The sequence below is a fragment of the Giraffa tippelskirchi genome, chromosome X (assembly GCF_054371585.1).
Source record: "Giraffa tippelskirchi isolate mGirTip1 chromosome X, T2T-mGirTip1v1.2.pri, whole genome shotgun sequence".
NCBI lineage: Eukaryota > Metazoa > Chordata > Mammalia > Artiodactyla > Giraffidae > Giraffa > Giraffa tippelskirchi.
The window spans coordinates 84839543-84855474 of NC_137289.1; the positions used below are offsets into that span (position 1 = coordinate 84839543).

General features: G+C 40.2%; 1 protein-coding gene and 1 long non-coding RNA gene across 8 annotated transcripts in view; one reads left to right on the top strand and one right to left on the bottom strand.

Moving 5' to 3' along the window:
- Positions 1-3383: 3383 nt before the first annotated feature.
- Positions 3384-4153, bottom strand: LOC145535822 (zinc finger CCHC domain-containing protein 13-like). The gene has a single exon (XM_081564156.1). It carries the CDS (start codon positions 4067-4069, stop codon positions 3533-3535), a length of 537 nt encoding a protein of 178 aa, XP_081420282.1. The 5' UTR covers positions 4070-4153; the 3' UTR covers positions 3384-3532.
- A 4036-nt stretch (positions 4154-8189) lies between these two features.
- Positions 8190-15932, top strand: part of LOC145536829 (uncharacterized) — a 66979-nt gene continuing 59236 nt past the window's right edge. For 4 of the 7 annotated variants that reach the window (XR_014076033.1, XR_014076034.1, XR_014076032.1 and 1 more), the window contains exon 1: positions 8190-8392. This is a non-coding gene — a long non-coding RNA (uncharacterized LOC145536829). Of the gene's footprint in view, positions 8393-9409; positions 9484-15932 lie in introns of those variants that run through there. The other 3 variants (XR_014076036.1, XR_014076030.1, XR_014076035.1) reach the window with 1 other exon arrangement.

Consider the following 15932-nt stretch of genomic DNA (forward strand, 5'->3'; position numbering starts at 1 on the left):
GGCATATACACCGAGGAAACCAGAATTGAAAGAGACGCGTGTACCCCAATGTTCATCGCAGCACTGTTTACAATAGCCAGGACATGGAAGCAACCTAGATGTCCATCAGCAGATGAATGGATAAGGAAGCTGTGGTACATATACACAATGGAATATTACTCAGCCATTAAAAAAAATACATTTGAACCGGTTCTACTGAGATGGATGAAACTGGAGCCCATTATACAGAGTGAAGTAAGCCAGAAAGAAAAACAACAATACAGTATACTAATGCATATATATGGAATCTGAAAGATGGTAACGATAACCCTATATGCGGGACAGAATGAGAGACACAGATGCATGGAACAATTTTATGGACTCTGAGGGAGAAGGTGAGGGTGGGACGTTCTGGGAGAATGGCATTGAGACACGTGTATTGTCATATGTGAAACAGAGCACCATTCCATGTTCGATGCATGTGACAAGGGCTCGGGGCCGGGGCAGTGGGATGATCCAGAGGGATGGGAGGGGGAGGGAGGTGGGTGGGGGGTTCGGGAAGGGGAACACATGTAAACCCATGGCTGATTCTTGTCAATGTATGGCAAAAACTATTACAATATTGTAAAGTAATTAGCCCCCAAGTAAAATAAATAAATTTATAAAAAAAAAAAAAAAAAAAAAAAAGAAATATAGATCAATGGAACAAAATAGAAAGCCCAGAGATAAACCCACGCACATATGGACACCTTATCTTCGACAAAGGAGGCAGGAATATACAATGGAGAAAAGACAATCTCTTTAACAAGTGGTGCTGGGAAAACTGGTCAACCACTTGTAAAAGAATGAAACTAGAACACTTCCTAACACCATACACAAAAATAAACTCAAAATGGATTAAAGATCTAAATGTAAGACCAGAAACTATAAAACTTCTAGAGGAAAACATAGGCAAAACACTCTCCGACATAAATCACAGCAGGATCCTCCATGACCCACCTCCCAGAATATTGGAAATAAAAGCAAAAATAAACAAATGGGACCTAATTAAAATTAAAAGCTTTTGCACAACAAAGGAAACGATAAGCAAGGTGAAAAGACAGCCTTCAGAATGGGAGAAAATAATAGCAAACGAAGCAACAGACAAACAATTAATCTCAAAAATATACAAGCAACTCCTGCAGCTGAATTCCAGAAAAATAAACGACCCAATCAAAAAATGGGCCAAAGAACTAAACAGACATTTCTCCAAAGAAGACATACACATGGCTAACAAACACATGAAAAGATGCTCAACATCACTCATTATTAGAGAAATGCAAATCAAAACCACAATGAGGTATCATTTCACACCAGTCAGAATGGCTGCTATCCAAAAGTCTCCAAGCAATAAATGCTGGAGAGGGTGTGGAGAAAAGGGAACCCTCTTACACTGTTGGTGGGAATGCAAACTAGTACAGCCACTATGGAGAACAGTGTGGAGATTCCTTAAAAAACTGGGAATAGAACTGCCATATGACCCAGCAATCCCACTGCTGGGCATATACACCGAGGAAACCAGAATTGAAAGAGACGCGTGTACCCCAATGTTCATCGCAGCACTGTTTACAATAGCCAGGACATGGAAGCAACCTAGATGTCCATCAGCAGACGAATGGATAAGGAAGCTGTGGTACATATACACAATGGAATATTACTCAACCATTAAAAAAAATACATTTGAATCGGTTCTACTGAGATGGATGAACCTGGAGCCCATTATACAGAGTGAAGTAAGCCAGAAAGAAAAACACCAATACAGTATACTAATGCATATATATGGAATTTGAAAGATGGTAACGATAACCCTATATGCGAGACAGAATAAGAGACACAGATGCATAGAACAATTTTATGGACTCTGAGGGAGAAGGTGAGGGTGGGACGTTCTGGGAGAATAGCTTTGAAACATGCATATTATCATATGTGAAACAGAACACCATTCCTTGTTCGATGCATGAGACAAGGGCTCAGGGCTGGGGCAATGGGATGACCCAGAGGGATGGGATGGGGAGGGAGGTGGGTGGGGGGTCCACGAAGGGGAACACATGTAAACCCATGGCTGATTCATGTCAATGTATGGCAGAAACTATTACAATATTGTAAAGTAGTTATCCCCCAACTAAAATAAAAATAAAATAAATAAATAAATGCACAATGAAAAAAATAAATAAAATCTAAAATTGCCTTTTCTATTTTACAGATCTTCAGTTTTTCAGATCTGATTTTTAAAAAATGGATTGCAGCATATGAAATTGAACATATTCATATCTGGGAAAATGTATTTTTCAGAAATTCCTAAACATAATTTTCGTACCTGTGAAAATGTGTGTTTTTGAAATTACCAAAGTCCCAATCTATGTTGAATCTTAATGTTTACACCTGTTTTCTTAGGTTTTTAAAAATATGTATGTCTAAACAATCACCAATATCTTTATGTTCACAATTTGTTGCTATGGTTTTCTTTGTTTGCTTGTTTTTTCACTGTTCTCTCTCAAAGCTACTTATACACATTATACATATTTTTCTGGGTTATTTTCATTAAACTATACACTTATGTAAGACCAGATAGAGATGTATTTCGGTGTCATTGAAAAGCTAATGAGTTCAAATAAATCAAAGCAATCAATACACAACTAAAGTTAAAGCTACTTGGCAAGGTCATAGACATTTCTAGGATTAGCTTTATTTGTGCAATGAGTTTCTGAGGAAATGTCACCTCCTCAGGGTGCCTTGTGTATCTAAGAGAGAAATATATGTCCCCCCACACACATTCTCTATCGTTTTACCTGGTGGTTTTATTTTTTTTTCCCTATGGCAATTTATCTTCATCTATTTTACTTGTTAATAGATTCTAGGCCTGTGTTTGCAAACTTGCTCTGATTTATTCACTGATATGTATCTAATTCCTCAAACAGTGGCTGGCACACAGAGGCTCTTGCTGCTGCTGCTGCTGCTAAGTCGCTTCAGTCGTGGCGGACTCTGTGCGACCCCATAGGCAGAAGCCCACCAGGCTCCCGCATCCCTGGGATTCTCCAGGCAAGAACACTGGAGTGGGTTGCCATTTCCTTCTCCAATTCATGAAAGTGAAAAGTGAAAGTGAAGTCGCTCAGTCGTGTCCGACTCCCAGTGACCCCATGGACTGCAGCCTACCAGGCTCCTCCGTCCATGGGATTTTCCAGGCAAGAGTACTGGAGTGGGGTGCCATTGTCTTCTCCGACAGAGGCTCTTAATTAAATGTTAAATCAAAATGCATTCAAAGAATCTAGAAGTTGCCTAATGCTCAGAATGTTCAATGACCCGAGTCATCAGTGATGCAGAAACACATTAATTATGACATCTACAAGTGAGTAACTTTTTTGAGATTTTATTTTTAATCAGCCCTTTCCTCTTTTAACATGGTAATTAAAATTCACTGACCCGGAAGTAGCCTCAATCTATCAATCTTTGGTCAGAGAAGAGGTTTCAGAGAAAATCAGTCAGCAAAAGGAGGTAGGGGGAACAAAGGGAAACATTAAGTGGTAGCCTCAATTCGGCATTGCCGGGCTAGATGTCCATTTTTGCCACAGCGGTAGCAGTTGACCTCACTCTTCTTTCTGCAATTGATGGCCACGTGGCCAATCTTGCCACAACGGTAGCACTTGACTTGGGTGCAGTCTTTTTTAATGTGGCCACTTTTGCCGCAAGAGTAGCACTTCTGCTCTTTCTGACGATCACAATCATGAGCCAGATGGCCTCGTCTGCCACAGGTGTAACAGCAACGCTCTCTCTCTCGCTTAGGCTCGGCACAGTATTTGGCGATGTGGCCACTTTTCCCACAGTTGTAGCAGATGTCATCGAGAAGGTCACAGTCCTTAGCATGATAACCAGACCCACCGCAGCGGTAACAGATGACAGGTAGGGGGATTGAACTGCACCGAGCTCCACGCCCACGGCTTCTAGCTCCACGCCCTCGGCTTCCAGCTCCACGCCCTCGAGCTCTTCCTCCTTTAGAGCATCCCCGGGCCCAGTGGCCAACGCGTCCACACTTGAAGCACTCCTTACTGCTCATGGCTGTGGTGGGATCTGCAAGTGAGCCGGTCCACTGCTGTCCCGGAGGCCCCGACACAACTCCTCTCACGGCGCATTAGACAGAACTGGCAGTTTTTCTCTAGCGGGCCTCTGTGACGTCACACAAGGCTTGCGCACAGTCCCATTCTTGTGTCACAGGCTTTCCAGCAGCCCCTCCCACCTGACTTTCCTCCTGTCGTTGAAGCCCAAAGCACGGCTGAATGGTGTTTTCCGTTTTTGTTTAGTTTTTAATTAAATAAACGTTTCTTGGGTCTTGAAGTTTGAGGTTGAATCCCTTCTTGTTCAGAAAATGTGCCCCGTAGGATTTCATATAATTAAGTCTTAGGTCTGCTTTGTGGTCTAGTCGCCGCTAAGTCACTTCAGTCATGTCCGACTCTGTGCGACCCCATAGATGGCAGCCCACCAGGCTCCCCTGTCCCTGGGATTCTCCAGGCAAGAACACGGGAGTGGGTTGCCATTTCCTTCTCCAATGCATGAAAGTGAAAAGTGAAAGTGAAGTTGCTCAGTCGTGTCCGACTCTTATCGACCCCATGGACTGCAGCCCACCAGGCTCCTCCGTCCATGGGATTTTCCAGGCAAGAGTACTGGAGTGGGTTGCCATTGCCTTCTCCGTGTGGCCTAATAGATGACCAGTTTTTATACGTGTGCTATAGACATAGGAAAAATATGTGTGAGATGTATCTAATCCAGAAACAAATTATGACAAATTAGAGTAATTCATTTGGGGGGGGGGTTAAAAATGAAATACAAATGTCTATAAAGATATGAGATACATAAAATGGAAAAAATCTGTAAAATGCCACAGGAAGATTTACTCACAATTTAGCCTATGGCAGGAATCTTAGTTTTCGAGATCATGATCACCATTTAAGGTGCAAAACATAAATGACTGAATCACTCAGTATGAAGAACATGATATGCCTTGGAAAACAAATTACAAAACCTTAATTTAAATACTGGACAGCACTCCTCTCTGTTTCCTAAGTTGTTTATATAATATATAAAACTCATAAGGATTTATGGACATGTCCATTTATATAGATATAGAAACAAGTATAGAAAGCTAGACACTGAAATATAAGCTCTAGCTATTTTGGAGCTATATGATTGAATAAGACTTTTTCCTCATTTTCCTTCTCTAAATTTTACAATTTTTGAAATAAGGTTTAGGTTGTGTAATTTTAAATATCCACAATAAATATTTTTCTTTAAGTTACTAGTTAGCTATATATTTTGCATGTGAATTTTTTAGAGGAAGCCAGTACAAATGTATTTTGATAAAACATAGACATAAGAATAGTGAATGTAGCAATCACCCTTTAATTTCAATATGACTTGATTGGAATGTGCAATTGGTTTCATAAATGCAACCACAAAGAAAAATGTTTTCAAAAATTAATAAAAGTTATAGATAAAGAGCATGTGCACATGCCAAATATAGAGTAACGTAATGAGCTTTATTCTTAAATAATTAAATGGTGCTTTATTGTTTCACATGGCAAAAATTCTGTTTTAAAATTTGATATATGTTCATTAAATAAATCATATTAATTATCATATTTAAATCCCTTTATAGGTTTACATTTTTATTGAAGTAATGCATGCCCATAGTTCAAAGTATAGATTTAGCATTGAAACATGTATATTATCATATGTGAAACAGAACACCATTCCATGTTTGATGCATGTGACAAGGGCTCAGGGCCGGGGCAATGGGATGATCCAGAAGGATGGGATGGGGAGGGAGGTGGGTGGGGGGTCCTGGAAGGGGAACACATGTAAACCCATGGCTGATTCATGTCAATGTATGGCAAAAACTATTACAATATTGTAAAGTAATTAGCCCCCAACTAAAATAAATAAATTTATTAAAAAAATTTGATATATGTTCATTAAATAAATCATATTAATTATCATATTTAAATCCCTTTATAGGTTTACATTTTTATTGAAGTAATGCATGCCCATAGTTTAAAGTATAGATTTTCAAACAGGTTTAATTGAGACATGAAGGAATGAAGGAAGAAATGCATTTTACATCACAATAGAGGGTATGTGTGTATGTGAGTGTGTGCTATAACTCAAGTAAGTTTAAGAAAAAAATAATTACAATGCACTTTTAAAATTATGTTGGCCATAATAGCCATACATAGGCTTATGGTTATATAAGCCCATGTAGGGCTTCCCTGGTGGCTCAGTGGTAAAGAATCTGCCAGGTAATGCAGGAGATGCAGGTTCAATTCTTGGGTTGGGAAGATCCCCTGGAGAAGAAAACGGCACCCCACTCCAGTATTCTTGCCTGGGAAATTTCATGGACAAAGGAGCCTGGTGGGCTATAGCCCATGGGGTCACAAAAGTCAGACACAACTTAGTGACTGAACAACAACAACATACATATACATATATATATATATATATATATATATATATATATATATATATATATGTTGGTTGCCATGCTACACAGCTTGTGCAATCTTAGTTTCCTAACCAAGGATTGAACTTGGGCCCTCCACAGTGAGACCATGCAGTCCTGACCACTGGACTACCAATTCCCTGCAATGCACTTTTTTTTCTTTCTGGCTGCACTGTGCAGCATGTGGGATTTTAGTTCCCTGATCAGAGATCTAACATGAGTCCTTTACATTGGAAGCATGAAGTCTTAACCACTGTACTGCCAGGGAAGTCCTCTTGCAGTGCACCTTGATATTTTCTGTCATGTTGTAAAAAATGCTGGTGATGACCCATTAATCTTTCAATTCATTCAACGATCTTAACTCATAGTTTGGTTCATAACTATAAATAATGCTTATATTATGACTTCTTGATGTTTCAATTTTAGACATTATCTGTGATTTTCCATTTCAGAGAATAAACATTTAGCCCTCATTTACCTATGTCATCTTTTGGTACACTTTATGCTCTAGCACTCCACTTGCCCTCCCCCACTTTCACCTTTCTCCTAATATTGATTTGGTCAATATCCAACATTTACATAATGATAACTATGTAAATGTAACTAGTGGCTCAGCCATATTGAATTTTGTCAAATGCTTTTTCTACGTCTCTTGAGTTTGCCTTGACTTCTTACATTTGCTAGAACCACTATTACATTGCCAAACATAAGTTGTGAAAGTGCACATCTTATCTTGTTCCTGATCTTAAGGGGAAAGCTTTGGTCTCAACATTCTTAATAATTAGAGAGGATGATGATGTACACATTTTATAGGTCTCAGAATTTATGGAATTGGGGGGGAGGTGTTTAAATTTTGGTATTTTCAAACTGGCTTTCTTAGAAAGCAAGAAGAACCAGCCACCAAAGTAAAACATCATAATGGGAAACAAAACATTATTTTGTATTCTCTGCTTCTCAAATTCAAGGAGGAGTCTTTTTCCAGAGTCTATTCAATACACTTCTCTCAAAATTACTATGTGAACTTCTCACAGAAGACAAGCCTTGCATTTAACATTGAAGGACACTGAACAGTATTTTTAATGTCCAGACAATACCAGGGTTATGAAGGGAAAGAAAAAGGTGTTTCATACTCCTTCTTACCCCCAAACTAACTGAACTAATTGTGCATAAGGTCTTTTGGTTCCCCGCCTCTGAGTGTCCTCCATTGGTTCTTCATCAACCAGGCATTGTTTGCCCAACACTAGCTAGTTGAGAGCTGCTTTGGAGAAGATTGTGAGGGTATAATATCTTTTAAACAGTATTTTTTGCCTTTTTTTTTTTTTTTTACAGTTTGCAACATCAGATATGCAAGGGGAGGAGTAAGAGGACCAATAGGGCTGCAGATCAGGCAAGGCCAAGAATACAAGGATAGGCCACTAAGGATAATCGAACAAAGGCAGCCAAGGGGGAGAATGGCATTGAAATGGTGAGCTAAGAACAGGAGAAGGATAGACGAGGAAAGGGGCTGAGGGAAAGGTGGCGGAGCCCGGTGTGACCAAGGGGAGAAAATGTCGAAGAAGCAGGATGAGCTACGGACCTGGGTAAGGGTGAAAGGGTGAAGACCGCCGAAAAGTTTGCCTTGGAGAGAGCCAGGCTTGAGTGGGGGTAGGGGTGGGGAGAAGAGGCGTGCTCGGCGCATGCGCCTGAAGCACACTGCAGCTATCCTGGAGAGGCGGCCCTCTCCGGATATCAGCGTTGCGGCTGGAGGCAGGGCTGGTCCTCTGCCTGCTGTCCACTGCCACCTTGGTCTGCTCTTGCGCCGCGAACTCTGTGCCGCCGCTCCCTTCGCCATATTTTGGGACGGCCGGCGCTAAGAATTTATGCTATGACCTTCGATTCAGCCAGGAGGTAAAGAAACGACATAGGGGAAGAACATGGAGGGTGGAGGAGGGAACTCGGGCCAGGGGGATCCTTAATTTGTGTGTTCTCCCCGTTCACGAGAGGAAAAAATGGGGGACAGTACGGGCCTCAGACCTACAAAAGGATGTTGACCATTTACTTCCCATTGTGAAAGTAATACAGACTTCTTTCCTTTAATCAAGGTTGAGGCACCTGAGCATCGGCATTTTCCATAATGTTCCCTGCATTAAAATTTTTTGGATTTCCTCATATGCAGTAGAAGATGTATTTAAAGGTTAGGGCTGTAGGACTAGGCGATTATGAGAGCTTTCTTTGCCTTTGTTCAGGGTGGTAGGTCTTATTACGGAAACCGATGGTACTCTAAGCCCCTCCCTGGGAGTCAGGGCGGATTCTATCTAGAGCTGGCATCTGCTCTGAGCACCTGCAAGCTTTGACGTCTTTCCCGTATTCCACTTCCCTAGTTTATCACACCTACCCCTATTAAGGAAGGCTGGTAATGGCTCTCCTTTATTGAGCACTGGGGCACAACTGTAGGGAGAAGCACATCTAGATATCATCAGGCATTTATATATAAAAAACGGAGGTCGGGGGACAGACGCGGTGCGCAAATGTACTTGAGAGTGTGAGGATGCACGGCGCGGTAGCACGCAGGTATACAGTCGTATTTTGGTAACCGTGGGGGATTGGTTCCAGGACCCCCGCGAATACTAAATTACGCGGATGCTCAAGTCTCCTATATAGAATGAATTAGTACAGTTAGTCCTTCGTATCCGCGGAGAGTCCTCTATATTTGTGGTCTGATGTGCGGGGGGGCGGGGACGCTCCACTGGGAAGAGCCGGAGATACGCATGCGCAAGGCTTGGGGCGCGGGGTGGGTATCGAATGCGTATTTTTAAGAAAGGAAAGTTGTTGGTAGTTGATACCCGCGGGAGTGAAGCTGCGCGTGCGCATTTGAGACGACTTTGTGAAGGTTGGATTTAACGCGAGGGGGAGAGGCGCGCATGCGTATTTCAAGCGAAATGACGAGCGGAGGCGTGCAGCATACGCGTAATTAAGATTGCAAAATGGCGAGGGGGGAGGTAAGTTGTCTTTTTGCTTGGCCATCTTGGTCTAGGAGGGCCTGCAGAGGAGCATATCGACCTTTCTAGTTGGGTGAGGGGATCAGCCTGAGTCGGAGCTGTCCTAGGCTGTGGCTAGATCCACCAGATACTGACTAGGAATCTTAGCCTCTCTCTGGCCTATGAATAATGCGGGGTTAAAAATGCGGAGGCGATGATGATTTTACAAAAGGTTGCAGCAGTTGGCTGTGTGTAAGAAATGCGTAAAACGCGAGCACTTCGTGACAAGGCCACGTTCGGGCAGTACGCCTCTGGAGGGCTCTCTGTTGGACTTGGAGATGTGGGTCGGTGTCCTTGGCTCTGGACACCTTCTCTCATTCCATCAGAGTAGCAGAACTCAGTGGTTGCAATACTGTGAGAATCTACAGTTGGTCAGAAGCCCTCGATTTTCTCCCCTTGAGGTTGTAACGGAGAGGATTTGGCTGTTTCCAAGTCCTTGTTCCACTTTGCTTTAAACCTGGGATCTGGGCGAATGGTGATGGTAGTATGTAGGTGACCTGGGTTTCACAGCCTTTCTTCTAAATTATTTATTTTTTTCTGTAGAACTTTGAGCACGATTTTATCTAGGAGGGACGATTTTTTTTTTTTAAGGCAGCAGCACTGTCATGGCTCTCAAAGGGCTGTCAGTAAAGATATTGTTAATCGCTAAAACTAGTAATTTAGCAGTTAAATATGTAGAAGAAAAGGCACAGGATTCAAAATTGAAGCAAGCCTTTTCAGTAATCCTAGCTGTGATCTAATACTGGTCTTTCTCCTTCTCTGGGCCTGTTTGCCTAACTATAATAATAATTAAGCTTAAACGTATTTGGAGCTTAAACTATGTGTCAGGTACTGGGTCTACATGCTTTTACACATGCCTTAACTAATTTAGTACTCTCCACAGTCTTATGAAATAGCAGTACCATTATTCATCTTTTTCAAATGAGAAATTTGAGGGATACAGATAAAGAAAATCCAAGGCTATATATCCTTTTGAGTGACTGAGATTGGATTTTTATCCAGGTAGTATGGCTTCAGAATTCTGTGTTCTTAAACATTATATTTATCCACCAAAATGATGGGGCAAATTTAAAAGACCCTTGACTTACGATTTCAAATTTTATTCATAACTTAACCTATGCTATTTAAGAAAGGAGACCTATTTGCTAATTTTTACTCAGTGCATTGTATAAGGTTACATATGTGGAAGACAAAAAGTAAAGTATTGATCTGGAGCCTAGTTGGGTGGTCATCCTTACCTACCCTTGTCTTCTATGCTTTTTGTTCTGCAGAGGGTTTAAAATGGCCGACTGCGGCAGGCTGGACACACCCTTCTTGTTTTGCCAGATTTGAGATCTGGTCTGATGCTTTGAGACAACCAGTCATTTGCTGCAGTAGAGATTTTTTCCTTACCCATTATTAATATTTTGGTGTTTTATAGCAATGTTAATTGTAAAGGAAAGAAAATTGTATTTTTCTTTCTTATAATAAAAGATAGAAAATACATGGGTTTCATTTATTATTTGGTTGGGATAGATTCATTTGAAGTGAAATTACTATGTCAAAGGGTATGAACATTTTTAACACTTAATATGTATTGCCAAGTTTCTTTCTGAAAAGATAGTACCAATTTACACAAGCACTGAGTAGTCAAAAACGTTATTTTAATGGATAAAAAAACAGTATTACTTTAATTTTGCATTTCTTTGGTTGTAAGTTTGGATTCTTTTTTCCTCCATATGTTTCTTAGTAGCTTGATTTTTCTTTCATGTGATGTTAGTTCATGTCTTAAACGATTTATCAGTTGGAGTTTTAGTTTTATCATTGTTATTATCTATTTGAATGTGTTCTATAAATAAAGGCTATTACTCAAATTTCTGTAATTTATAAATATGTACTCCAGGTTATTGTTTGCCTTTTAATTTTTGTACTTAAATTTTTGGTTAGTAGAAATTTGAAATCATGTGGTCAAATCAGTCTACTGTTTTGTGATTTTTCTTCCATTAAGTTTGAATAGTTCCGTCAGTTTAGAAATGTGGTAAATATTCATTGTAGCTTTGTCTGAGGGGAAAATATGAGGGGAAAAGATCCATAATTTCACCACACAGAGATAACCAGTGTTAATAAATGTATTCACTTCTTTTCATTCTTTCTGAATTTTTCTACAGGGATCATATATTTATACTATTTTATGTCATGTTTTGTGTTTATAACGTGCATTTTTCCATGTTAAATATTTTTGTAATTGTCATTGAATGGTTTCATGATATTTTATTCTGTGGAAGTACTTAAGATTTTCAGTATTTTAAGTTAATGATTAATATCTTTTCATTTAGTTTTTATTGTTTCTCTCTTTTGAGTTATTCTTTATATAATAGAGTTAAGAATTAGAATTACTCATCAAAAACTTTGAACATTTTAAAGACCTACCATAATAGCATTCCAAAACATTATGTCAATTTTTGTACCCATTTAGTTACATTAGGAAATGGCAACCCACTCCATTATTCTTGCCTGGAGAATCCTAGGGACAGAGCAGCCTGGCAGGCTACAGTCCATAGGGTCTCAAAGAGTTGGACACGACTGAAGCGACTTAGCAGCAGTTACATAAAATTTTTTTTGCTAATTTTACATGTATAAGAATGGTATCTTTGATTTATGGTACATTTCTCTGATTATTGGTGAAGCTGGATTCTCAAATGCTAATTATTAGCTACTATTTCCTATTGTGAACTATTCGACTTGGGTCTGAATGCTGTATATTTGTAAGAGCTCTATATTATGTGCTCTGTATAAAGAATCGATTACCCCTTGTCATTTGTTGCACGTACACACCTGGTATATGTTTGTTGCCATTGAGTATGAAGAATTAAGACAACTACTGCATGGAATACATGTGAAATTCTTGGTAGCCATTTTGAGATAACATTTATCTGTTCTTTAAATAGATAGCTATTTCTTTTTATCTGAAAGGAAAGTACTGATTGCTGCACAGCAGTGATGCTCCCTGGTTATGGGTGTGGGGAGAAGACATGGCAACGTTTTGTCTCTAATAAGACATGGCAACCAATGTAGATAAGACACAAAATGATAGCCTAGCCACCCTTCCCGCATCCATTGGGGGACTGATGTTGTTATGAGTGATCTGGGGAAAGATATGTACAAGGTGTAATGTTCACATTTGTAGGTGACATGGAACTCTTTGGAGATGTAATGTGGTAAGAGGAACGAACTGCAACACCTGAGAAGACATGTGCATGTGGGCTGACATGTGGCAGAATGAAACAGGGAAGATAAGAGCCATGTAATGACTTTAGGGGAAAGTGGTATGTTAAGCGTAGAAAGTAGTGGCCTCAGAGACACTGGGTCCCAAGACAGGGATCTCAGTGTAAATGGAAACAATTTATTGATGTCATCAGCTCAGTTTGCTAGTGCAGAGACAAAAGAGCCATTAAAAACCTAGGCCTTGTTAAGAACTGTGTGACACACAAAAATTCCATCCTATCTTGCTATAAAACCATGTGAACCAAATGACTAGTTAACACTAGTAATCTCTCCTCAAGGAGTCTCTTACTACCTCTCACTGAATTTTGAGAAAGTGTTGGGAAGAGTGTGTTACCTCTTTTTCGTTTTTCTTATTTCTAATATGGAAGTGATTTAGATTATATATTCTCAAAGACCATGGAGAGTGGTAAGGTATTTTATTTTGGTTTCCTGAAACTGTGTCTGTTATTTATGGTTCAGAGAATCTGTTTAATTATATTTACTAATTGGACCATTCTAAATTATTATTCCCACTCCATGAGCTATATACTGTCTCTTTTATATTTAGTCACATTCTAATTTTTATTTTTTCAGTTAAGGGAGATTATTGGATATAGAGGTGTCAAGTGAGCTGTTACTGCTTTTTGTTATCTAGTTATATGGAATTAATCTAGTTAGTTGTAAATTCCCATTTTTCAGCATTTTGCTAGTTGCAGAATAGGCTTATGTGTATGGTGGGAAGGTTGGAGTATAATAAGCTGCTGCTGCTGCTGCTAAGTTGCTTCAGTCGTGTCTGACTCTGTGCGACCCCATAGACGGCAGCTCACCAGGCTCCCCCGTCCCTGGGATTCTCCAGGCAAGAACACTGGAGTGGGTTGCCATTTCCTTCTCGAACGCATGAAAGTGAAAAGGGAAAGTGAAGTCGCTCAGTCGTGTCCGACTCGTAGCGACCCCATGGACTGCAGCCTACCAGGCTCCTCCGTCCATGGGATTTTCCAGGCAAGAGTACTGGAGTGGGGTGCCATTGCCTTCTCCATAGTATAATAAGCAAAATGGAACAAAGTAACAGCAACAAAGCTTGTTTTGTAGAGGTGATTGAGAAGGTCCTTTACTGGGGGTCTATGCCTACCTTAAGGGTGGGAGTCCCATTTTATGTCATGCCAGTGTTTAGTTCCCATATTCATTTATGATCAGGAGTTAGGGAGAGCCTGCATAGTTGAAATAGCCCGAAAGCACTTAACCTTTGATTTCTTCAATTTGTTCCTCCCCTCTCTTGATGTTACAGCCCACAGCAGCCTGGAGCAGCGCCCCCTGGAAATGAATTTTACATCGGCCATTATAATACAACCTGATAAGTGTTACAGCACTTATCAGGTTGTATTGTAATTGTCTGTGTATATGCCCGTCTCCCTTCCTGTGTTATCAGTTAGACTGTGAGCTCCTTGAGGGCAGGTACAGTGTCTTCATCTCCAGAGCCCAGCCTGGCACATTAGTAGGCCTCAGTAAATGTTTATTGGATGAATAAATGAATGGCTCATCAACAAACATTTATTGTGTGCCTGCTAACGTGATCTCCACAGGCTCTGAAATGTCAACTGTTTCTTCAAAATGTGTGTAGTCAGAAACTTGCTGTTTCTTTCTAGTTATGGATATATCTTCTCAAGAATCTCTCATGAGATAATGCTATTTTTGTGTTTGGATTTCAGTCCTTGGTATTTACAGATGTTGCTACTGTTGCTACTGCTGACAGTCTCTTCCTTGGTGGAACCTGGGTGAAAGCTACCAGATCAGGAGCCTCATCCATACTGTCTGGTGTTTGCTAAATGGTTCCTATATGTAGACTCATCTTCCTTTCATTCCTCCTCAGGTCATCCTCCAAATGGTATTCCTATGTAGGCTTCACATTCTAGATCAGAGGTGGACAAATCCAGCTCATGGTCTGCCTGGTTGTGCAAATAAAGTTCTGCTGGAACACAGCTATGTTCATTTGTTGATGTTTTGTCTGTGACCTCTTTGACCTACAACAGCAGAGTTGAGGAGCCACATCAGAGACATGGTGACCCTCAAAGCCTAGCCCTGGAAAAAGGTTGCCTATCCTATCTTGGATCATTACACAACAGTCATGGCTTCATTCCCCTCTCCATTCACTAGAGATACTTTTAACATCTCAGAAACTCATTTATTTACCTCATTGATTATTATGACGAGTCTTCTTCCTGTTTTACCGATGAGCCAATCAGGACACACTTCAAACTAGGAGATTGATTATAAGGGCCTCCCCAGAGTCCTGCAGTCTGTGAGTTGTACCGTGTCCTTCAACATCAAGTTTTGAGCTTCAACCCTAGAAATTAAAATTCCTTTTGTTATATCCTAACTTCAAGCATAGGGACATATCATGCTTTGGTGCCTTATCCCTTGCCCACCTCCTTCCTACACAGCTCTTTGCAATGAGAATATGGAAAATAAGGAATTCATATGAGATAAAGAAGAAAAGTAGGCTGAGGCAAATGTTTAGAGGGTCTGAATGTTAATTTCTAACTGAGAAATGGGATTTCTGAAATATTCACTTATTCAGACATAACAGGTAGTGAGCCTGCGCTTCCAGGAGCTTAGGGCCCTCCTCTCAACCTTCCTTAACCTACCACATGTTGTGTTGGTAACCTGCCTGAGTATATTGTTATTCATTTCACTTCATTAAAAAGTTGGAGAGCTCTAAGTCTGATGCAAGAAATCTAGATCTAAAAAAGCAAAATGAAGAGAATGAGAGTCTCATTCTAGCAGTAAAATGGAGGGAAAGACCTTACAGCATTATTTTCAAGCTGCTTGCTAGACTTTTTGCAGCATTTTATTATGAAAATTTTCATACAGAAAAATTGGAAGAATTGACAGTGAAAACCTGTATACTCACCACCTAGATGGTGCAATTAACATTTTGCTGTATTTGCTTTATTGCCTATCCCTCTATCTTTGTTGGGTGGGTTTTTAAAAGTACTTGTGTTGTCATCTATTTTGATTTCATCTGTATCTGATCCATCATGGTGCTGAAAAATAATTTCTTTTTATTCTTATCTGTTATTTTCCAAGTTGGCATGGATACCACTGCAGCCTAATTATGTATAAGCATATCTGCCTGGGAATAAGAGTCTCAGGGAGAGAAGACATTTTGT

Coding starts and splice junctions, on each gene's coding strand:
- LOC145535822 (XM_081564156.1), bottom strand. CDS start 4,069: ATGAGCAGTAAGGAGTGCTTCAAGTGTGGACGCGTTGGCCACTGGGCC.